Source organism: Notamacropus eugenii, chromosome 1, assembly GCF_028372415.1.
Source record: "Notamacropus eugenii isolate mMacEug1 chromosome 1, mMacEug1.pri_v2, whole genome shotgun sequence".
NCBI classification, from domain to species: Eukaryota; Metazoa; Chordata; class Mammalia; order Diprotodontia; family Macropodidae; genus Notamacropus; species Notamacropus eugenii.
This window is the reverse complement of record NC_092872.1, coordinates 601,953,053-601,976,477: the sequence shown is the minus strand read 5'-3', so window position 1 is coordinate 601,976,477 and position 23,425 is coordinate 601,953,053. Positions and strand designations below refer to the sequence as shown.

The following is a 23,425-nucleotide window of genomic DNA, read 5'->3' as shown; positions in this document are numbered from 1 at the left end:
TTTTTCTATTTGGTAGCCTTGTGTTGTTATGAAGCAGCTAGTTTTGGCTGGAAGGTAGCTGACTGGGGAACAAGGACCCAGTTTGCATTTGATATGTTTTCATAATTTCTCCTTGACAGCCACAAATGCACTGTCTACATATTTCTGGTGCTTTTACACACACTGAGAAAAAATGTGAATCCATGGAGACCATGTATTTTAAGTACATTAAATTACTGCAAGTGTGTGTGTGTGTGTACACATGAGTATGTGTATACATGTGTGAGTTTAGCTGCCCTGGCCAGAAAACTCGTCATGAAGTAGCCAATTTTCTGGCACTTACCATCAACCAGTGAAGGTTGTACTAAGTACCAGCTAAATCCTTAACTAGACTGGTCCTCAGGTGAATATTCAAACCTACCCTTTCCATTCTGGGGGCACTTGCTTGTGGTCTGTTGCCTTAGCCTTTCAGAAATGTTACTCTCCATTATAGAGTGCTCTTACTCGCAAAAGACTAAGGTAGATAGATTTGCCTTGCAGAATCTGTCTTGATACTGAAAAGTAAAGAATAAATGTATGCAAATAACCTGGCATCAGCTATAACTAGTATAGGACAACTGGGGATTTGGCCTCAGGTATTTCCTCCCAGGAGAGCTGCACTCTTTTCTGGTATGGCCATTCACGGGTCTCCTTTGTCCATGGTTACTTCCCTGCTCATCACCAGGCTATGCTCCCACTCATTTGACTAAATGACCATCAACAGATGGTGGATGAGTTTGAACAAAACCTGCCTCTTCAGCTTCAACCCATTACTCCTAATTATGAGTAACCTCTCTTCCGCATGACAGCCCTTCATTTACTTAAATACAACTATCATGCCCCACTTGTTAACTCATTTTATAAAATGCCTCCACACCAAGAAGGGGAATTGATATGAAGGCAAATGGATTTCAGATCACTGAACTGGTTGCTTGGTTGTTCTTCATTCTCAAAGAGCACCAAAATAATTACTGAACTATGCAGATGGTCATACATCACGCTGATTTTTATAGCTGATGATGGGTAGGTACATACTCATCTATTCCCAATTCCTTGATTGACCCTTATTTCTCCTCTGACTGCCTCACTAAAGAGCTCAATCACTTTTGTTGTAGCATGTACAAGAGCTAGATGTGGTTTAAATTGAATTTTAACCAGATTCCCTCTGATACAGGGAGTTAAATTAAACATGCTTGAAGCTTTTCATTAATTCTCAAATTCCTCATCTCTCTTTCCCTGTCATACTGATGTATTTCACTCTAACGTGAAGAACTAAAACTGCGAATTCCTCCATTTGGGATAAATTCCTCATTAAGGAAAGAAGAAGAAACAGAGCTCTCTGGACTCCCTGAGTCTGGCACATGTCCCCAATTGCTGCTTGATACTGGGTATACTCCACAGTTTAGTTCTCCATTCCAGGTTGCATTTGCACAATCAGCCCTGGTTGGTAGTAGATCCTGGCTAACGGATAATGACATGGGCTTCCTCCCCTTAGAGTTTTTCCTAGGATCCTCCACTGTCCCTGCATGGCATAGCTCTTTTGGAGAAGGACACCCTCTTCTCTGTGTAAGCCTCCTGGCAGCCTCCTGCTTTTAGCTCTGCTAATATGAGATGGAGTGACTCTGGAATATTGGGCACTACGGTGACTGGTTTGGAAGAAAGGTACAATTCCTCCAGTAGTAGCTGGGCTTCTAGCAGTGCTTTTGCCCCTAGTCTGAAAGCTTTGGGGAGAAATGATTCTTGAAAATAATCCATTGGAATGAACTGTAGCAGAATCATAGTGAACATTTTATATAATGTAGAACCAACCTTAGCACTGGGGTGAAATGTAAATCTTCTGGTCTAGCTTCCTTTTCAATGGGCCCATAAGAAATAACATTTCTTTGTGGTTTCTGCTAGACAGGAAATAACGTTTCCCCTTCTTTTCATTATGCATACATATTTTCTTTTTGAAAAGTGTCAGCATCTTCATTATTACGGATCCCATTGACTTAATCAGCTATGAATTTTTAATATTCTTTTTTAAATAGCAGACTCATAATAGGAACTATGTAAATACTGATGTAAAACGTGTCATGGTGCACTAATTAGTTCTTAGCCTTTGGTCAAGTGATGCATTTATGCCCTACTGAGGTCAATGTCTGCAGGAACCACTCCCAAGAACACATTAGCAGCTGGGAGCTGCAAGCAGTGGGGTATTTGTGTGCACTTGTAAAGCTATAGGGCTTCTTTCTGTTTTTAAAATATTCTTTCCCTTCCACTCTTTAACACTTATTGTGTTAAAACTCTTGTGAAATTCAGTGAAATCAATTTGGTATCTAGCACAAAGAGGCATTATTAATGGAGTAAAAGGGGAGATGAGTTTTTTCTTCCTATATCCTTCCTTTATATTATCTCTTTTGTGTCTGCTTATATTAATTCATTAGATAACTCTGAATTCCTCCCCCTTCAGTCACTGAATTAAACATTATCTCCAGCATGGTGTCATGTAAAGAACACTGGATTTGGAGGCAGAGGACCTGGGTTCAAATCCCAACACTGTTGTTATCTGTATGACTTTAAGCAAATCCCTTATCCTCACTGGGCTTCAGTTTCCTCATCTGTGAAATGAGGGAACTAGACTAGATGACTTCTACATTTCTTTTAGCTCTAAAGCTATGATCCTTTTTTCCCTCCCTGTTTCCCTGACACCAAGGAATATACCCCACATGACTTGAAAATAAGGTGTTTGTAGTTGGGTTGACATTTGGGGTAAGAGTCATGCCTGTTCTTTTCATGAACTACTAGATGGTAACCTATGTCATACAATGATACAGAAAGTAGAAGCCTTTTCTTTCCTTTTTAAAAAATTACAACCCAGACTCTTTTACTAGAAGGGGATATTTATCTGTAAAGTTCACAAATAAGAAGATACCATTTGAAAGAATTCAGGTGCCCAAACTAACTCTAACTCTTGTACTGGAAACCAATTCAAAGCAACTTTTACCTCAATATCCCAAGAACAGATCACTCTCAAATCCAAAATAATTAGTAATCTCCTTGTGAAGTTAGGCATGAACATAATATTCAAAACCAGTTCTGCCTATGGGGATTCTAGTTGGCCTGACAAATTTACTTTATGTCTCCTCTTCATAGTTACCGATGTTAACCTCTTCCCTGTGCCACAGGGAACTTCTGGAGACCACATGCCGCCTGGGCAACACATTAAAGAAGCATGGAGTACGTCGAGGAGACAGGGTGGCCATCTACATGCCTGTGTCTCCACTGGCTGTGGCAGCCATGCTGGCCTGTGCCCGAATTGGGGCAATTCACACAGTCGTCTTTGCTGGTTTTAGTGCTGAGTCCTTAGCTGGAAGAATTAATGATGGTAAGCATGTCTCTGGGGACACAAGGGGATGGGGAGACTCAATGGTCCCCGTAGTTCTGACTCTTTTCTGATTCAGCCTGCATAGTTCTTCCCTCATGGTTTGAAAGTGTACCTTTCAGAATCGGTGAGGCACCTAGGTTTTAGTTCTGTCTCTGTCACTAATTAGATTGCTGTATGATTTAACCATTTAATTCTCCTAGGCCTCAGATTCCTCATTTATAAAATGGGACGATAATGCTTCTCCTTCTATTTTACAGGATTGTTAAAGGATGAAATAAGATAGTGGATATGAAAGCTGAATAAATGTGAGAGATGATGATCATATGGGATAAAAGGAGAAATTCTATAATATATCTTTCCAAAAATTCCCATGTAATCTACCTGGCTATGAGTTCCATCTGTCCCACTCTCTAGCAATTGTTAATTGTAGCTTTCTTCAGCTTTTTATGAAGATTAAAGATTTGGAGCATACAGGCAGCACTTCTTCACCTCTTCCTGAGATTTCTATCCCAGTCCTGGGTCTCTATAGCAGCTTCCTCAGAGTCTGATTATCACCAAAATGTCTGTTATTATAGTTACACACTAAATAGAGGAGCAGGCAGGAATGGTATGTAAAATGAGGGGGTTGAACTATATGATCTCTATTACCCCTTTTAGTTCTAAAGAGTTATGTTTCTAGTTGGTGTTTATTGATACCAGTCTGGGAAGGATTGGGTTCAAATCCACTGGTTTATCTGTATGATTGGGCAATTAACTTAACCTACTTGGGTTTATAGTTCCTCATCTATTTAAGAAGAAGGTTGGATTAGGTGACCTCAGTAGTTCCTTGATAGCAGGTTGCAGGTCTTTAGAATAACTCTGGGAGGTCTAAACTGGCTCTAGGTTAGGAAGATACTTGAGAGCTCTTATTTGCTTTTAGGTAGGCCAGAGGTCCATTTTGGATTGAGATGCTCTTGAGTCCAAAGTACGGTAAGCCTGAACTCTGGGGTTATCTCTCTTATCTCCCTAGGAGATTTGGGACTAGGAGTGACCCAGTGTATACAGCCACAACTTTCAAGGCTGAGCCATTCAAGCAGAAATCCCCTAGACTAGGACCTGCAGGCTAAATCTGGTAGTTTGTAGTTTGCTGACTCTGTTCAAGACTCATGTCATCTTTGCAAACACCGGAGTGACTTTTGTGACTGAGAAGATTAGGAAACATTTGTATGGGCATCTACAAAGGTGAACTCTTCTCAGTGCTAGACTCTTTAACCCACATCTATTGGGATGATATCTTCTAAATTCAGAATAAATGGAAGGGCATTTTAAATATCTTGCATTGACATCACTATTACCAATCTTTGAAAAGAGACAAAAAAATGCAAAGCTGAGCAAAGGTTGATATAGAGAGTTGATTATGAATTATTGAAATATTTGGTCTAAGGTCTTCTTAACCTGGGGTCTTTAGATCCCCAAGAGGTCTGTGGATATATTTCAAGGAGTCTGTGAACTTGGATGGGAAAAATTTGATCTTTATTTCCACTAACTGAAATTTAGCATTTTCTTTGGTTATGAATAATATTGTTTTGAAAAAGTGTCTTCACTAGATTTCCAAAAGGGTCCAAGACACAGAAAATGTTAAGAACCCTTAGTCTAAAGGACATGTGGATAAAGAACAAGTACCTACTCCTCCCCTCTCTGATGTTTTCAAGTTTGACAAGATAACTCTAAACTCTATACATTATACCTTTTGAATATTTGCAATGGGTTGTTGAGTTGTGCCCAGGTCTTCTTGACCTCATATGGCATTTTCTTGGTGAAGCTACTGGAGTGGTTTACCCTTCTCTAGCTCATTTTATAGATGAGGAAACTGAGGTAAACAGGGTAAGATGACTTGCTTAGAGTCACACAGCTAGCGAGTGTCTGACACCACATTTGAATTCAGGAAGATGATTCTTCCTGACTCCAAGTCTCACACTCTATCCACTGCACCATCTAGCTACACCCTACTTTGGATAGAAAGCTTGCAAATGACATAACCTTATTACTGAAAGATAGACATTCTCCTTGGTAGGCTTATAGCATTGTGATTTGCAGTGACTAATTAGAACAGAATCTGGGTGGCAAAGTGGAAATACAATTGACCAACCTCAAATTTATCTTTTTAATTAGCAAAATGCAAAGTGGTCATCACCTTCAACCAAGGAGTCCGGGGAGGACGGATCATCGAGCTGAAGAAGATAGTGGATGAAGCTGTGAAGAACTGCCCGACAATTAAACATATCTTAGTAGCTCAGAGAACGGACAACAAAACCCACTTGGGGAAGCTGGATGTCCCTCTTGAAGAAGTAAGTTTATTCAGTGTCAGGGTTTCTGGATTAATGTTGCTTTTTTTCTCTCCCAGCAGTTGATTTCCAATAAAGGATTAACTGATTACAGCTTCATATACCCTAACAAGAAGGTTTTGTGTTTTCACTGGGGATTCTGGATAGAGGTATCTGGCCACAGGGAAAATCATAAGAATTTTAATCCCTAAACAGGACTTTATCTCTCCTCTGCAATTGTGGAAAGAATACTGGATTTGGAGTTGGAAGACTTGAGTTCAAGTCCTTGCTTTTCCACTGGCCTCCCTGTATAACTTTGGGCAATTTACTTTTGGGCAATAAACTTTGGATTTATATTTCTCTGAGGTTATTTCTGGCTCTAATTTTACAATCCTAAATCTGTGTATCAGTACTGATGTACCTGCAAATAATCTTTAATGTAATGAACCAGTAATGGACTGGTCAATGAGAACCCAGTCCTGGTCAGGGCTCTGATTGCAGCTTTATGGACTGTCACTTCCTCTATGAAAGTAGCAATTCTAAAGCTGAACAAGACTACCATACAACTAAGGGTACAAAGCAGGATTTGAACCCACTTCTCCTGACACCAACTTCAAAACTTTTTTTTACCATGGCACATTGCCTCTTAAAAATAACTGGTGTTTATACAGCATTTTAAGCTTTACAAGATGGTATCACATTTGTTGACAACAACTGCAGTTATTAACTCCATGTTACAGATGGGAAAACTGAGCCTCAGGTAGATTAAATAACTTGCTCATGGTCACACAGTTATTATGGGTCAGAGAAAGAAATGCCCCCCAGATCTCTCCTCACCCCAAGGCTCTTCCCACTCCTTGAGCCCTGCTGAGAACTTTGATCACTAATGAGATATCAGTTTCAAAGAAAACAAGTTGGAGGATTCCAAATCTAGGGGAGAAGCTGGCAGTTCCCCAGTGTAATTCTTTTTGTTTTCTCTGCCTTGTCAGGAGATGGCCAAGGAGAATCCTGTGTGTGCTCCTGAAATCATGGACAGTGAAGACACCCTGTTTATGCTTTACACTTCAGGGAGCACAGGCAAACCAAAAGGACTTGTCCACACCCAGGCTGGCTATTTGCTCTATGCTGCTGTGACACATAAGGTATTTATTGCAATCCTGTTATGTATTGAAAAAGAAGACAATACAATCCCTGACTTGTGGCTAAAATTCTCTGCTGCAGATTAAGAACCACTCTAACTGTTAAATAATAACTCTGTCTCCCCTTCCCCCAAACATGTTCCATATCCTTCTTGGTGTGTAAATTACTTCTGCTGATAGCAGATATCCTGAGTTATCTGAAATGGATGAACTTTTTAGTGCCTGACTGGGGCCCTGATGGGTTACATGGTCACATCACTAATCAGAATTCCTGACTATAATGGTAGCCCGCTGTCTGTTTTACCACTATCCCTTGGGCATTTCAAAGCAAATGTATCATCATCATCATCATATATTTTCTTACCTCATCCTTACAACAGGGATGGAAGGAAGGTAACAAGCATTTATTAAGTACCTGTGATGTGACAGGCACTTTACAAATATTATCTTCACAATAATAACCCTGGGAGGTAAGCAATATTATTAGCTTTATTTTACAGTTGAGGAAACTGAGACAAACAGAGATTAAGTGACTTGACCAGGGTCACATAGGTAGAATCTGAGGATGGACTTGAACTCCAGTTTTCTTGAGTACAGGTCTAGTGCTCTAATTACTTTACCACCTAGTTTTCCTGGTGAGGTAGGAAGATACTATTCTCCCCATCTGGCAGATGTGAAAACAATCTTAAGGCAGTAAAGTGATATGCACAAGGTCATATACCTAGTTAGTGAGACATCTGGAACTAGAATTCTTGTGTTCTGTTTCTTAGTTGCTTGTCCTTTCAATGGTATCAAACCAGTGGTATGAATTAACACTGGTTCCAAGATACTTAGGAATCAGCCTATAATGACATCTGAATTTTAATGAAAAAAATATGGTGCCATATACTCACATCAGATGCTTCATCACTTTGAGATTAAGAAATGTGATAAGGGCAAAGGAAAATGTGAAGTGATGGATTGTTTTAAAGATACTGCAATGATAATGCTTGTGACATCTTTGAATGTAGCACTTCACAGTCTGCTAAGGGCTTTCAGGGATGTTTCTTGTTGGGTCCTCCTAACAATACAGTTGTGGTTTGTCCTTCGTTCTCAAAGAGGACCAAGACATCAGGTAGATAATGACATGACTTGCAATTGAATTTGCAGTGGGAGACTTTGGTCTTTTTAAGTCCTTCTGGCTCAGAGTGAATGTAAATAGTAACTTTCTCTTTTAGTCAGCAACCCTGAAGGTCTTTTCCTCCCAGTTTGATTTTATTAAAAGGGCCATCCCTTTACTCACTTCTTAAAAAGGCTCATTCATCAAATGGGTGTTGTCTGACTCAAAGTGAGAACTTGAAGAGACCTTAGCTTAAAAGGTCAAGGTCTCCCACTGCATCCTGGGCCATCTCCAGTCATCCTGACCATATCTGGCTCCTGGACCCAAATGGCTCCAGAGGAAAATGTGAGGCTAGAGACTTTGTATAGTCCTCCCTGACACAAATCAAATTCAATTCCAAGTTATGTCATTATTTCCCTGATGTCATAGTCCTTTTTGGAATGAAGGACAAACCGTACACAACTACAGCTTAGCAACCGGGTAATGTAAGCAGGAGAGGTGTTGTCTCCATTTTTGTAGGTGAAGAGATTGAGGTTTCAGAGACTTGTCTATGCTCAGGACATAGACTCAAGTCTTCTGGCCAAGATTTTTCTCGTTATTCCACAATGCTTTTCTAAAGTCATGTTGATAAAGGCAGTGCAGTGCATCATATAGAGGGAGTTGAAATCCATATACTAGGCCCAGCTGTGTCACCAGTTCTGTGACCCGTCTGAGCCTCAATTCCCTCATTTGTAGGAGGAAGAGCTTACACTAGGTGATTGTTGAGGTCCTCTCTAGCATTAGCATTTCAGAATCCTTAAACAAAATGGGATTAGCTCTTTCAAAAAACAAATGTAGCATATGGTAATTACATTCTATACTAGAGTGAACTCATATCATTTTGTAAAACAATATTGAGTATGTTTATTTTAAGAACTTAAAAATTCTGTATTTCTTTTAGTGTGTGTGTGTGTGTGTGTGTGCGTGTGAGTTATTATAGTATTCTTTACCATTATTATGTGGGAAGCCATATTCCCCATGTAGGATATCTTTTTTGGGGGGAGGGAGGAGCTCAGTACATATTTGTGACAGCTTGATGTAGAGAACTCCTGGTATGGAAATTCTACCATGCAGATTTAGATTTAGTTGTCTTGGACCTGAGAGGTTAAGTGACTTGCCTGTGGTCACATAATTAGTATGAATTAGAAGCAAGATATTAATCTTGGCCTTCTCAATTCAAATAGCAGAATATCCGCCCCCCCCCCACCCCCCCCGAAACAGTTTTAACAGTAGGGAAACAAAGGAACAAATCCTATGTCATGGCAATTATTCTCATTCACTTCTATCTCTCACACCCAGGTTTTCTCTCTAGTTCCCTGCCATGGGCTTTGTTTTTCCCTCCAGTGCTGGACTTACTTCTCCTCTCTGTCCCTCCCCTCCATCTCTGTTGGAGTCCTTTTTTCCCTCCAAGGCTTTACTATTTCCCCCATCATCCCAGGGTGTTTCTTTCTTCCAGAGTTCCTTTGTTGCCACAAGCACATGTAGTTCATTTCAAGAGCACTTATGGGTGCTCTCGTTCCTCTTTGCAACTCTTCTCTGTTTTCTTTTTTCAAAGTGCTGCTTTTGTCCTTTTCATTTAATAGACAAGAAAAGGGAGACCCAGATTTGTCAAGCACGATTGCACAGGTAGTGGCAGAATTCATATTCAAACTCAGGACCGTTGACCCCAAGTTCAATGTGTTCTGTACGCTATTGATGGAACAGCTAACATTTTTGTTGGATCTCTGTCTAGATAAAATCATTTTTCCAGATAAAATCATCGGGATGATAGAGTAATGCAATAATCGGTGTCAAAGATTAGGGTGTGGGAGAAGGGATTGGATCAGCAGCCCCTTCTGTGAAAAAGATCACATACTCAAAGGTACTGACTGACAAAGGACAGCCTAGTTCAGGGTTCTTCTCTGAGTCATCTGATGCAGTAAGCAATCCTTGGTCCCATGACAAAGGTGTAGGAATTTATATCCTTAAGTGGTATGAAAGTCTTTTCCCTTTGAAAACCCTCTGGGACATATTAGGTATCATGATCTTATCAGCTCCCTAGATTTTTATCTTTGCACAGATTAAAAAAAAACTTTCGCTTTTAAAAATACTTCCCATCCCCTTAAGTACAAGCATTAAAGAAATTTTGACCACAGTAACTTGATTGTACTTTTTGTCTGGTGAGTTTCCTAGTGCATCTCAGGATTGAGTTTGGTATTTTGTATTCAGTAGCCGGAGACTCCAGGGATACTAACAGACCTAAAAAAAATATAACATACAAGGCTGACTCTTTGATTGGTTTTGCCAGCTTCTGGGGCTTTTGTTTTCCATCTGGCAAGAGGTGGCGCCAGCTTAATCTTCTAGTGTGATTGTGAGATGAACCAGTGAGAGCGATGTCAGGAAAGAGCTCCCAGACTTTGCCAGCATAGCTTGTCCTACATAATTACCTCATTGATGGAGAACTCCACCTGCTTTCTCTGAATTCCTCGGATCACGGGGAGAAGAGAAGACCTCCAGTGAACTGCTTAGTCACTGTCCTCAAGGTTCTGAAATGACCACATTTTCCGTACTACTAGCAAAGCTTGTGTGATTTTAACAACTCCCCAAATGTTTCTGTCTTTCACTTTGGTTTCATTTACTGCTAATTCTTTTTACTGGGGTCATTAACTGCCTTCTGGGAATGATCATGGAACTTACTGCTTGGAAAACTGCCTGGCCCTTTGCTTAGGCATTTGATTTCTCATTGGCTTACATTTACGTGACAAACGAGGATGTGCTGAGCACAAGTCATGTTTGCAAATAAAATTATTTGCAGCCAATATTAACATGATAGAAAAGTCAGTGGGGTGTGTTTTATGGGTCCTGTGAAGACATGCTGACTCTTGGTCTTCTGATACTGAGTGTAGTCAGCTGACAGAATCATGGAGAATGGTGGCCAGAATAAGAGAAGCATATGTCTCCTTTTCTTTTATACTATACTTGGAGAAGGTGCTCTTTTCACATTTTAAAGGAGCATTTGGGAGAGCTAAATCCAATGGTTACTGGGTTTTTTTTTCCCTCAAATTCTCTCATGCTACAATCTCACCTGGGCTAGATTTGTCACCTGAGCAGAAAACAAATAAATGATAATAACAGCTAGATACAGTCAGTATTTTAAGGTTTCCAAAGTGTTTTAATATGTTAACTTACTTGATCCTCAAAACTCTATGAGATAGGTACTCCTGCTATCCTCTCCATTTTCCAGATGAGGAAACTTGAGCTCAAGAAAGGTTAAGTGATTTGCTCCCACAGCTAGTGTTTGAGGTAGGATTCAAGTTTAGGTCTTCTTGACTCGAAGTCCCATGCTCAGTCTACTGAAACACCTGGCTACCTCAATAATAGAAGAGGGATAAAGGAGATGGGGATCACTTAGGTGCAAGGAGCTTTACAGGGCATTTAATAAATGAAAACTTTGGGCCTGTCCCTCAGGCAGTGTACACTGAGTTCTTTTTGGCTCCTAGAGCAGTCTTATTATAAGGAAAGTGCCATTTGGAGGGTTGTTGAGAGTAGGAGAAACCATCACTTCCTGCCAACAGATAATCAACAGTCAATGATGTTGACATACACAAGCATATACACATAGACATACACACATATATGGAGGTATATATAAATTATGTTGACATACATATGATGCTGTGAGTTGAACACACTTGAAAGCATTGTGGCTTTCCATTTGGCTCAAGAGACAATGCCAGAGCACCGTGAGGGCTCCCCTTAAATCCTACACCTTATACCTGTAACTTCATTTAGGGGCTGTGCTTGGAGCAACTTTTGGTTTCCCAGGTTCCCACTCAGTTAAGCTTCCATCCTGTTTTCTCTAGTAGATTTCACCTCTTCTTGTCATCTTCCACATCACCTCCTAAAACACAGTGTTAAGTGCTTAATAAAGCTTTTCAGAAAGAGGCGTCAGTGTGTTGGAATGGAGGGGATGTTGTAGTGCCCCATTCCTTCCTTTTACATGAAGCATTAATTGTTAGGAAGTAGCCTGAATACACAAAACTCTAATGCCTACCCCCTACACAAAGGGTAAAACTGAGATAAAAATAAAGGTAACATACAAACTGTGCCTGTGATTTCATTAGTATACAGAACTTCCAAGTGAAGAAACTCCCTCTGCTAATACAGGTTGGTACTTTACAGTTTTAGGGGTTTGTTGAGAGCTTTGAGAGGGTGAGTAATTCACTTAGAACCATTATGGATCAGAAGAGGGATTTGAATCCAGGTCTTCCTCTCTCACTATTAGATGATAACTCATAGTTACATAATGTGTTTCATTTTCATAAATGAGCTCTACTCACAATAAATATATGAGGTAGGTAGTCAAAATCTTATTATTCTCTTTTTACAGATGAGAAAACTGAGCCTCATGGAGGGTAGATCACTTGTTCATGGCTGTATGGGGCAGTGTCAGGAATACAACTCAGATCTTTTTGACTCTTACTCTAGTGTCTTTTCCAGCACACCATACTGCTTCTCTGTATGATAACATACATCCTGGTGGAAGGGAGGAAGATGGAAAGAATCAATATTCCCATTCCTTCACTTCTGAGAACAGTTGTAACAGGCCTTTTCTATTCCTCTTGTTCCCCTTAAGCCCTACCCCCACCTCTGTCCCTCCTGTTACATCTCTCCATCTTCCTTTTTTCCCAAGTTTCACTATGGAAATATTATTACTCTAGCTGATGAAATGTTGTGACCTATGCAGAGGATGTTGCATTTGGTAGAAAGTTCCTCAGGAAATACTATTTGAAAGAAAGGACATGTTGCTGACATGAAGCAGTGTTTAATAAAATAGAACAACGGACTTGAAGCCAGACAGATTCAAGTTCAAACTTTGCCTTAGATTCTCACTAGTTGTGTGACCTTGGACAAGTCACTTAACCTTGTGGGCCTCAGTTTCCTCTTCTGTAAAATGAAGGGGTTTGGACTTAATGATTTCTAAGTTATAAGCCCATACTTCTATGAGATTTCAGCATAATTTCAATATCTTATGGTCTGAATTAGATAGTTCAGTTTATTAGAGCATGACATTAGAGTTCAGAGTTTTTAGTTTTGTTTAGACTTGTTAGCTTCTCCTTCTTAGCCCCTGGTGTCACGTGCCTCTCAAGTAAATGCCATTCCACCAACACCATTACTACTGCTACTACTACCACCATTACTCCTACTGTTACCACCATTACCACTGCCACCACCACCATCACCATTATTCCTAACACAGACATTTATGTAATATCTCTGTTGGGGCAGCTAGGTGGTGCAGTGGATAAAACACCAGTGTAGGAGTCAGGGGACCTGAGTTCAAATCTCACCTCAGACACTTGACGCTCACTAGCTGTGTGACCTTGGGCAAGTCACTTAACCCCAATTGCCTCATCCTGGGTCATTTCCAGTCATCCTGATGAATATCTGGTCACTGGATTCAGATGGCTCTGGAGGAGAAATGAAGCTGGTGACCTGCACATCCTCCCTCACTCAAAACAAAGTCAAGTGCAAGTCATGTCATTACTTCTCTGATGGCATGGTCTTCTTTGGCAACAAAGGACGAACACACACAATATCTCTGTAATTTTTTAATTTAAATTGCTTTACTGAACTGGCTTTCCTTTTTTTCTATTTGTACTTTACAAACACAGGATATGAAAAATGATTGCCCCTTGTGTCTAAAGGACTATTTCTTCATCATTACAATGATTATGCTTATCTCTGAACATCTGTTCTTTTTCCAGTACGTGTTTGATATCAGACAAGGAGATATATTTGGCTGCGTGGCAGACATTGGATGGATTACTGGTCATAGCTATGTTGTGTATGGTCCACTCTGCAATGGAGCCACCAGTGTCCTGTTTGAGAGCACCCCAGTTTATCCCAATGCAGGTGAGGTCTCCGGATCTCCTTTTGCAATCAGATTGTAGAAGCCCACAGAATTCCATTATCAGAAGAGACCTCAGAGAATATCTGGTCCAACAAATACCTGAAAAATAATTCCTGTACATATCTTAAAAGTGGTTAGCTTGCATATGCTCAAGGACCTTCAATGGGAGGGAATCAACACTCTCCAGAAAAGCATCTGAGGGATGAGGAAAAGCAGTGAGGTTTTAGGAGTTGTAAAGGGAGGTCAGAAGCATTTGGAGGTATAGTGAGGTTTGGGAAAACAGTCAAAGAATACTACTTTTCACTTGTGAGAGCAGCAGAGTAGAAACAGTGTGTTCCTTTTCATCCCTCTCCAGCCAACAAATGAAAGGGGCAGTTCAGTGAACCTTGACTGAAGGGAAATAATTAGAATAATGAAGCTTACGCTTGTATAGCATTTTATAGTTACAAAGGTCACATCCATTATCTCATTTGATCCTCTTAGTAACCGTGTGAAGACTGCAGAATAGGTATTATTATCAGTTCCATTTTACAGATAAGGAGACCATTAGATACTCAGAAGCTATCAGAGGCTCGGAGCTGATTAGGGCCAAATAGAAATCTGCAGAGTCTGAATTTGAGCTTAGGTTTTTATGACTTGATGCTCAGTGCTTTTAGTGTTCTTAATACTTCTCTTGATTAAGCACTAAATAGACACTAATTATCCACTTAAAATATCTTCTTAGGTAACTGGTTGCTGAAGTCACCAATACTACAAACCGTTATTTTTGGTAAACTGCAACATTAAGATGGAGAAAATGACACAGTAGCCAATTGTTAATATCATGTAACAAAGATAATTTAGGAGTTTTACCTGATAGTTGTGTTTCTGAAAAGTTGTGGATACATTAAATTTTTGTAAATTATAAACTATACTTTGTAAATCTGTAAACCATACTATAAATGTGGCTATTCAAAAATCCCTGTGGTCAATCCTTTTGTAGAGTGGAAAATATTCTGAGTTTTCTTAAGTCATAGTTATATCTATAATAATGACTATAATTTTCCCCTGTCTCAGGGGCAGCTAGAAATCCTATTTTGTAAATGAATATTGGTTCCTTCAGATCTAATGGAAAATTCTGCCCTTATACGAAAGAATAATTTAAGGCAACACAGTGTATTTTATGAGAGAGTCTCTAAAATGCTAACAGGGAGATTATTCTTATTTATAACTTTTATTAAAATATAATATAGCTATCACTGTTTTCAATGGAACATTAATTCAAACTCTGTATTTTCCCCCCAGATAGTTATGGTTATTTAGTGTCAAGAGAAGTTTGTTTCCTAAAAATGTTATCCACAGGGGACTTAGTGTTCTTAGACAATAGGAAAATATTAATATAGCCTAAGATTTATAGCTTTGCACTGAGGATATGTTAAATCACCCAGTAAACAAATGAAAAAAGACTTCTGCCAGCATCATATTGTTGGTAGCTACTGTTTTGTCATTTAGAAATGTTTAGAGTTATCAAAACCATTCTATGACCTGTGGGAATGACAGTGAATTTGGGGGCATTTTTGTAGGTCGATATTGGGAGACAGTACAAAGACTGAAAATTAATCAGTTCTATGGTGCTCCTACTGCTTTCCGGGTACTATTGAATTGTGGAGATGCTTGGGTTAAGAAGTATGACAGATCTTCCTTAAGAACCTTAGGATCAGGTAAGACACACATTTGCTTATGTTAGAAGAAGTTTGGGGTATGGTTTTTCTTATTCAATACACTTAGGGAATAAGTGAGTATTGTAAAGCATCATATAATTGAAAAAGCAACAGAAAATATGGATTTTGCATTTTGAATTACAATCATTTCATGAAGAAGGAACATGTTTTAATGGGTATATTTGAATGTTATGCTTATAAAAAATAGTATGTAGTTTTTGAGGAACACTGAGTTACATTATTCTTGCCTTAGAGTTGATACCATCATTAATCAATATGCTATGTGCTGGATACTAGCAATACAAAAACAAAGGAAGGATGAATGAAAAAAAATTAGGAACTGTACTAAGTGCTGGGTAGATAAATAGAAGAGAAGGATAGTCCTTGCTCTCAATGAGCTCACATTCCAGCGAGGGAGACAACACACAGAGAGTGATTCAGCTCTAAGACCCAAGGTCCTTACAGTGCAGCAGCAAAACAGATGCAATGCATTATCTTTACAGTCTTTTGCACTGATAAAACCCTATCAGCTTCTGATAACTGCATCATCTGGACAGAACCAAGGACTTTGGTGACAAGAACTTTCCCCCTTTTATCTTGTGTTGCTGTTGCTGCATCATTCTCAGAAGCTGTTTTCAGGTCTCATCTTTGCACAGGTTGCTTCCTAAGCTATGGAGGATGGACTGGAAGCAGGACCAGTGAATTGGGGTTGGGAAGGAAGGTGCTGTTGCTGTCAGGGCTTTTGAGCTTATCTGCCTATGGGTTAGTTGGTCAGTGGTTGGTTTTGATGGTGGTGAGGAAGATGGGACCCTTCTCCACAGTGATTTCTTCCCCCAAAGAGTGCTGTGTAGATTGGTAGGACTGGGAGTCCTGGGGGAGCTTCTATTCTCAAGGCTCTTGGGTTTGGATCTCGGGTTATCTTGAGTAGAGTATAAAGGAAGATAGTGATAATGTTGGTATTTGGACTTACCTCACACATCCCACCTCTTATCTCTCTCTCAGGATACCTTCCTGTTTCAGCTAGGTTGGACTGCTTGCCCAGTAGGTTGATGGAGGTGGCTAATCCCTTTCCATGGGAACTGCTTCCCCTGATGATGGCTGTAGGGACTGGGCTAGAAGTAGGAATGGTAGTCTGGGTACACTGATATTCCCAAGGCAATTGTTTAGGGTTCTGACTTATAGGAAGGTGATAATTGAGGTTACTGGGTGGGAATTGGTGAGGGAGAGGAGAGAATATGTATTTACATAGCACCTAATATGTGCCAGGCCCTGTGCTAAACATTTTACAAATACTATCTCATTTGATCCTCACAAGCCTGTGAGGCAGCTGTTACCCCCATTTTACAGCTGAGGAAACTAAGTGACTTCCCAGGATCACACAAGTAGTATATGTCTGAGGCTGTATTTGAACTCAGGGTCTCCTTACTCCAAGGCCAGTGCTCTAGTCACTGTGCCATTCATTCCTTTAGTTAGCTGGTAGTTTGATTTATATATTGGCATAATATATCTTTTGTTTCTCAGGGAATTCCATAAGCCTTACTCTCAAAATGTTTACATTCTAATTGGAGAGAAAACAAATACAAATATAAGTTTAATGCTTAGCAATAAACTACTGGATCCATAGGGCTGGAGCACTATACTTATCTCCTTTCCCTATAAGGGCCCCTCTGCTCTGGACACAGGCATGAAGTCTGACTTGGGTTCAGTCCTGAGGGTGGTGGTGTGTGATCTTTAATGAGAGAGGGGGTAGGCTCCATTTTCTCACACTCTGGCTTGTTAACCCCACCTTCAGTTCCTTAAAAATGATTTACTTATAGTTAAGGTTTACACTCACATTTAGGACTTCTCTGAGAGAATAGAAGGATACTCAATGTACAATATGAATCAAGTATGGGACTTGTTTATTTCCTATACACAAACAATAAGCTAAGTCACAAACGACTTTCACAAGTGTGGATTGGCAATCATATTTAAACTAAACAAGAGGAAGTGATAATACCTGGCCAGGAGATTGCTACTTAAAGATATTTAAAGGAGCTTGCAGGACTGCTGATTATTTTATATTTCTTCTGCATTTTACATTTCACCTCAAATCTGCACTCAAAGTTCATGTCTTTTGACAAGCCAGGTCAGGGTTTGGACTTTCCCTTTTATTAGTAGAAAAGCTTTGCTTGCCAGCAGTTAGCTTCACTCATTGGATACAATACCTCCAGATCTCTCAAACTCACTTGGTTGTATAAGGCCGGACACATCTACCTGAAGGAAAAAGCTCCATCATTTGCTGAGGAAAGAAAACACAGTGGAGACTTGCTAGAGCTCCACATGTAAGCTTGGGTAGTTGAATCTATGCTCTATGTTGAAATGACAGCAAAGTTAAGAAATGAATGCAATCCACTCTCCCACCTTTGTAGGGAGCTGAGAGAAAGAACACACTATTTCCTACATGGGAGAGTCAAAGTAAGAGAATGAGTAGGAAGTTGTCTCTCCTTTTATGAAGTCCGTTCAGTCACTGGCTCATCTGTGTCAGCAGTCAATGAAGGGATTGCTTCATTATTTCAAAGTGACCATTTCCTTTAGTGCTGACCCACTACATGGCTGGAAGCACTTAGGGAATTTGTTATCTCCAATGCATCCAAATGCTGAGCCACCATGTCCCTTGCACCCTCAGAAATTTGCAGGTGAGCTCCAGGTACACAATCCTGGTGATGGCTCATATAGGATAATTTAATCTCTGATTCATAATTAAATATAGAATAAAGATAAAAAAAATGTTGTTCAATTGTGTCAGACTCTTTGTGACCTAGTTTTGGATTTTCTTGGCAAAGACACTGCTATGGTTTGCCATTTCCTTCTCCAGCTCATTTTATAGATGAGGAAACTGAGGCAGCAGGATTAAGTGACTTGCTCAAGGTCATACAATTAATAAGTGTCTGAGACCAGATTTGAACTTAGTAAGAGGAGTCTTCCTGATTCCAAGCTCAATGCTCTATCCATTGTGCCACCTGGATGCCATGTATTATATAAAAAGAATAAGTACAAAAATGCAGAAAGTAGTGAAATAACAGGTAGTTAGGGAGGGCAAGCACTAGCAGTTTGGGGAATCAGGAAAGGCTTCACGAAGAAGGTAATTATGTTATAACATGGTAAAGCCTTTGAAAGATGGTTCTGTAAGAAGGACCCATTTCTAAGACTCTTTTGTAACAACCAGTATTTTATTTTGACATTATATTATTAATTTTTCTTGAAAGTTCTGCTTTTTTATGAGACCCCATTATCTATAAATGTTGTAGTCACCTCCTTTGAAAGTGCTTGAACCATTTCACAACTGTAGCATCCCCTCCTCGCAACCGCCTTGGTTCAGGGGAACTTATCTTCTTTCTCTGAGTTAGAATGAGAACAGAAGCCAAAAATCAAGGACCTGACAGCTTCTGGTCCTGGATTTTGGGCTTTCATTTTGATTTTCTGCTTCATCCCATACACAGTCTTGTCTTTTTTTTAAATCTGACTTGTGCCTTAGTTTCTGTTCCCGTATTTCCCTATGACTTGATCCTCTTAGTTCTGTTGTCATTTCTCTCTGCCTCTGGACTCCCCATATCAACGTGACTGTGGTTGGTCATTAATCCGGAACCTCTATTCACTATGTTATAGGTCATGACAGGGTATCCACATCCTACCTTCTTTTGAGCCATATGGATAAGCCAGGGGCTTGAATGTGGGGGCCAAAGATGGGGACCATATTTTTAGATTTTTGACACTTAACAGATTAATTTCATTTTATCTTGCCTATGGGGGAAAGGCAAGTGACCCAAACTCAAAACTGTTGCAAGTAAAATTAAACAAAATTCAATTTTCTTGAAGCAAGATAGCATTTTATTAGTAGGGCACAAACCTATCAACAGAATAGATCTTTGACTCAGTTTCTAGACCTAAGACGCCAAACTTAAGACTTACCTCATTTTTACAAGGTTCAAACAAGTAGTAAAATGGGGTAGGTGACACAATATAGTTGAGGACAATATGACTGTTTATATACCTGAGTCAAGAAGGAACAATATGATTGGTTGAAAGTTGGGAACTGAGTGGCTAGCAAAACCCCTTCCTTCCCTCCTGTGACTAAGATGCGTTCACTGTTTGAACCCACCTGTAAGGTCAAAAGATAGTGAGTGGGCGAGATTTTTTTGGACAGCAAACATGACATCCTTGAAGGATAGCTTGGTGGTGTAAAGATACTAGACCAGACTTCCCGATATGCACATGGATCCCCCATAACAGAGTCCCTTGAGGCGAGAATAGAGCAATGAGAAGAAATGGGTTTTCAAACTTAACTTATAACAGACCAGTTGAATTTCTGAGCGAAGTTTAGAGAAAAGAGAGCCATAACTTGGGCAGTTACAGGACAAAAGCAGTTCATGGTAAATAGGATCAATAAAAAAAATGATAACAAATCCAGTTAATTTCCTTGAACCCAAATCTTGAAATTTTCACATCATTCTTTTTTACTGTTTTGGTTTCAGTGGGAGAACCAATTAACCAGGAGGCCTGGGAATGGCTCTACAAGGTGGTGGGGGATAGCAGGTGCACACTAGTTGACACCTGGTGGCAAACAGGTAACAAAGCATTATGACTAACAGTGTGTCAAGAGATGGCTAAGATTAGTTTGGTAGAGGAAGCAGTGAGTTACGTGCTATTTTATGTACCCAGGTGAATTTTAATAAGGATGGTCCTATTTTTTTTAAGAAAGATGTCTGTGATGCTAAATCTTTATTTAACTCCAGTAAGAAAAGTTGTGTTATCTAGTTTTTCACCTTTAAATGAACATAGTTTCCTTTTTCTCATATGTATTTGAATCAGTGTTAGGGCATCTATTGCAGAAGACCATTCTAATCTGCTGAATACAGCTAGTGGAAATCATCAATCTGCTATAAAGTTCGTCTGAGTAGAGATGAAGCCAGACTGGTGAAGAAATTTGTTAGAATGGTCAGTTTGAATGGACAATAATCTCATCAGTTTCAGAATAGCATGGACATTCTAATTCTATGTAATCAGAGTAATTTTGTTTTTCCAAACACTGCACAGAGATTCTGCAAAGCAATATAAAAATGATTTAGGTGAGAAATTGTATATTCTGTTCTTGCTTATACATGCATGTGTGTATGTATGTCACATGCTTGTGTGTATTACACTTGCTGTTGAATAAAAGGCATTATTTAATTCTGTATTATGTCATTGGAAGACATATACAAATTTCAACATGCTACTTTGTCCTTTAATGAACTTAGCTTTTGTCCGACAAATGCAGGAACTACAGAGGCATCAGAAAAACTCATGCAATTGGGAGTCATCTGTGCCATTGTACCACAAAATTTAATTTGCTTTCTGATATTTCTTAATTTTTCAGTATATTTACTGGTCATTTCCTTTCTTAAACAGAATATGTATAAATTCAGAAAATTCAAATCCTAAACCTGAATTTGCAGGTGTGTAATCACCATGAATCTATAAAATAGGAATAATTCTATGTATTCTGAAGTTTGCAGAATGGATGAGTGAGATTGTATGACATTCTTTGGGCCCCTTAAAATCAATTCTAGATAAGGAAAAAACATCACTTGCTCCCTGTGCTAACTTACAATTTTCCCTACTTGAATATTCTTTATATAGAAACAGGAGGCATTTGTATTGCTCCTCGGCCTTCTGAGGAGGGGGCTGAGATCATCCCTGGTATGGCTATGAGACCCTTTTTTGGAATTACTCCAATTTTGGTGGATGAAGAGGTGAGTTTAAGTTCCGCTCACACCTTATTCATCTTATAGACCTCCTCATTTTCATGCCAATCTTGCTCAAGCCTCAACAACTGAATCTACTTGTGTTCTGCCAGCTGCACTGTTTTCTCATTGAGGAATACTGGTAGGAGCTTAGAACTCTGACATTTAGATCTCTAATATCTGTAAGGTCTCTTTCATTGTTGTTCCCTAAATATTTATAATATTGCGTAGGGGAAGGGCAGGCACCAGACCCAGAGTTGCACACAATCTCAGGGCTTGGGAACAGATGGGACCTACTAGCCTTTTCTTCCCCAACACCAATTATCCCCATACTTCATAACCCAAGGTTCATATCGAACTTATATTCTACCATAACTCCCAGATAATTTTTTAGATGAACTGCACATTCCAACTCAAATGCTGTTACTAGGTCTCTTACCACCCTGCTCACCCAACATGAGATCACTAATATCAAGAGAATGTCTTGTAGCTTTTTTAAAAGTTCAGCAAGTAATGGATGGTTATGGGCAGCTTCAAGTTTTCTTTGTCTTCCATGCATAGCCTTCTGAGGCAAGTGTTCCTAGAACCTAACAATTAGAGATTGTACTTCAGTGAAATATCCTCTTCTACAATTTCACCCTGGCCTAGCCTGCTAAATCCAGTCTTTTCTTTATTAGAAAAGAGGCTGAGAATTCCTCCAGCCCCTAGTTAGCATTAACAAGGAATTCCTGTGATTTCACCATAACATTTCACACCCACAATAGGCTCTTGTTCTTTTGTTAATATGTAATTCATGTTATAATGGTATTTGGTAATGATATGCCCCTCAAAGTTCTTTCAGGTCACTGATACTGTCATTTGCCTTAGATTTACATCTTCTAAAGGGCATAGACCACATTTCTTTACCTTGTTTCATATAATTCCTGGCATAATGCATTTAATCGTGCAGTTAATAATAATTTTCAGTCTGGGGGAGGGGTTCCTATCAAAAATGAAGAGTCAAAGGGAATTCTTTTTGGGGGGCATGTGCTTTTTATTCTCTACCTCATATCAAACAACCAAGAAAACAATGTTGACTGCAGGCTTCTTCTTTAGCTCTTCAGATCTCCACTAGGATTTGTTTTCTACTGAGCCTTTTTGTGTGTTTTTTTCTTTTTTGATCTTTTGACTTTTAGGGAAAAGTCATAGAAGGTGGTGATGCCTCTGGTGCTTTGTGTATTACTCAGGCTTGGCCTGGCATGGCAAGGACAATATTTGGAGATCATCAGAGATTTGTTGATGAGTACTTCAAAGTTTATCCAGGTAAGAGTGTGTAAGTGGATAACCTGGCATAGCTTAGGGATGTGACAGAATCTCAACTCAGCAAAATATCAGTTTCTTGTTTCTCAGAAAGTTCCAATGAGCCAAATCCAACCTTCTAAAGGAAAGAGCCAAGAAATAAATATGGAAAATATAATTAAGGCAGGAAAGGGTCATCTTGTATTATTGCACTTAAAACTGAAAAGACAACACATACTACCTCCTGTTCCTTGTTAGAAGGAATGTTTATTTAGTGTTTTTCATTCAAGGATCTTAGAATGATTCAGAAATATTAATTGAACCTCATTTTCTTAGGCACCTTTAAACAAACACTGAAATACTTTGGTATTTCCAAGATCTTTAATTTTGTTAGTGTAGGCACTCCAACAATGGAACACAGATTGCAACATCCTGTAACTTAGTAGATAGTTCCTGTGGCTGAAAAATTCATTCCCCTTGAAGTCAACCTAGTGACAGGACTCCTCCAGGATTACTTAGGCTGGTTTTTGGGCAATAGACAACAAACAGGTCCATCTCTGGGACTGTACTTGAAACCATTTCTTGCTTATTAGGACCTGCTAGAGCTGATACTCTGCTAGTATAGCCTTCAAAAGGCAAGATTATTTTTCTTATCATGGTGAGGCATTAGAGTGCATCTTTAGCATAGAAAGCATTCAAATAAAATGTTGAAATAAATAAGATGGGTTAGAGTCCTAGCTAAATACTATTGTATTCCTGACCTATTACATTATGTATTAACAAAAGTGCAAGTCCCTATTGTAGGCCTTTATCAGTCATATCTG

The 23,425-nt window shown here is 39.4% G+C and overlaps 1 protein-coding gene across 2 annotated transcripts in view; it reads left to right on the top strand.

Annotated features, from left to right (window-relative positions):
* ACSS1 (acyl-CoA synthetase short chain family member 1) overlaps positions 1-23,425 on the top strand; it is a 65,891-nt gene that overhangs the window by 32,371 nt on the left and 10,095 nt on the right. The window contains exons 3-10 of one of the 2 annotated variants that reach the window (XM_072634625.1): positions 3,186-3,385; positions 5,537-5,712; positions 6,678-6,830; positions 13,713-13,860; positions 15,421-15,558; positions 20,073-20,165; positions 21,220-21,332; positions 22,499-22,625. In XM_072634625.1, coding sequence (XP_072490726.1) covers positions 3,186-3,385; positions 5,537-5,712; positions 6,678-6,830; positions 13,713-13,860; positions 15,421-15,558; positions 20,073-20,165; positions 21,220-21,332; positions 22,499-22,625 — 1,148 coding nt within the window. Of the gene's footprint in view, positions 1-3,153; positions 3,386-5,536; positions 5,713-6,677; positions 6,831-13,712; positions 13,861-15,420; positions 15,559-20,072; positions 20,166-21,219; positions 21,333-22,498; positions 22,626-23,425 lie in introns of both variants that reach the window. The other variant, XM_072634626.1, reaches the window with a different exon arrangement.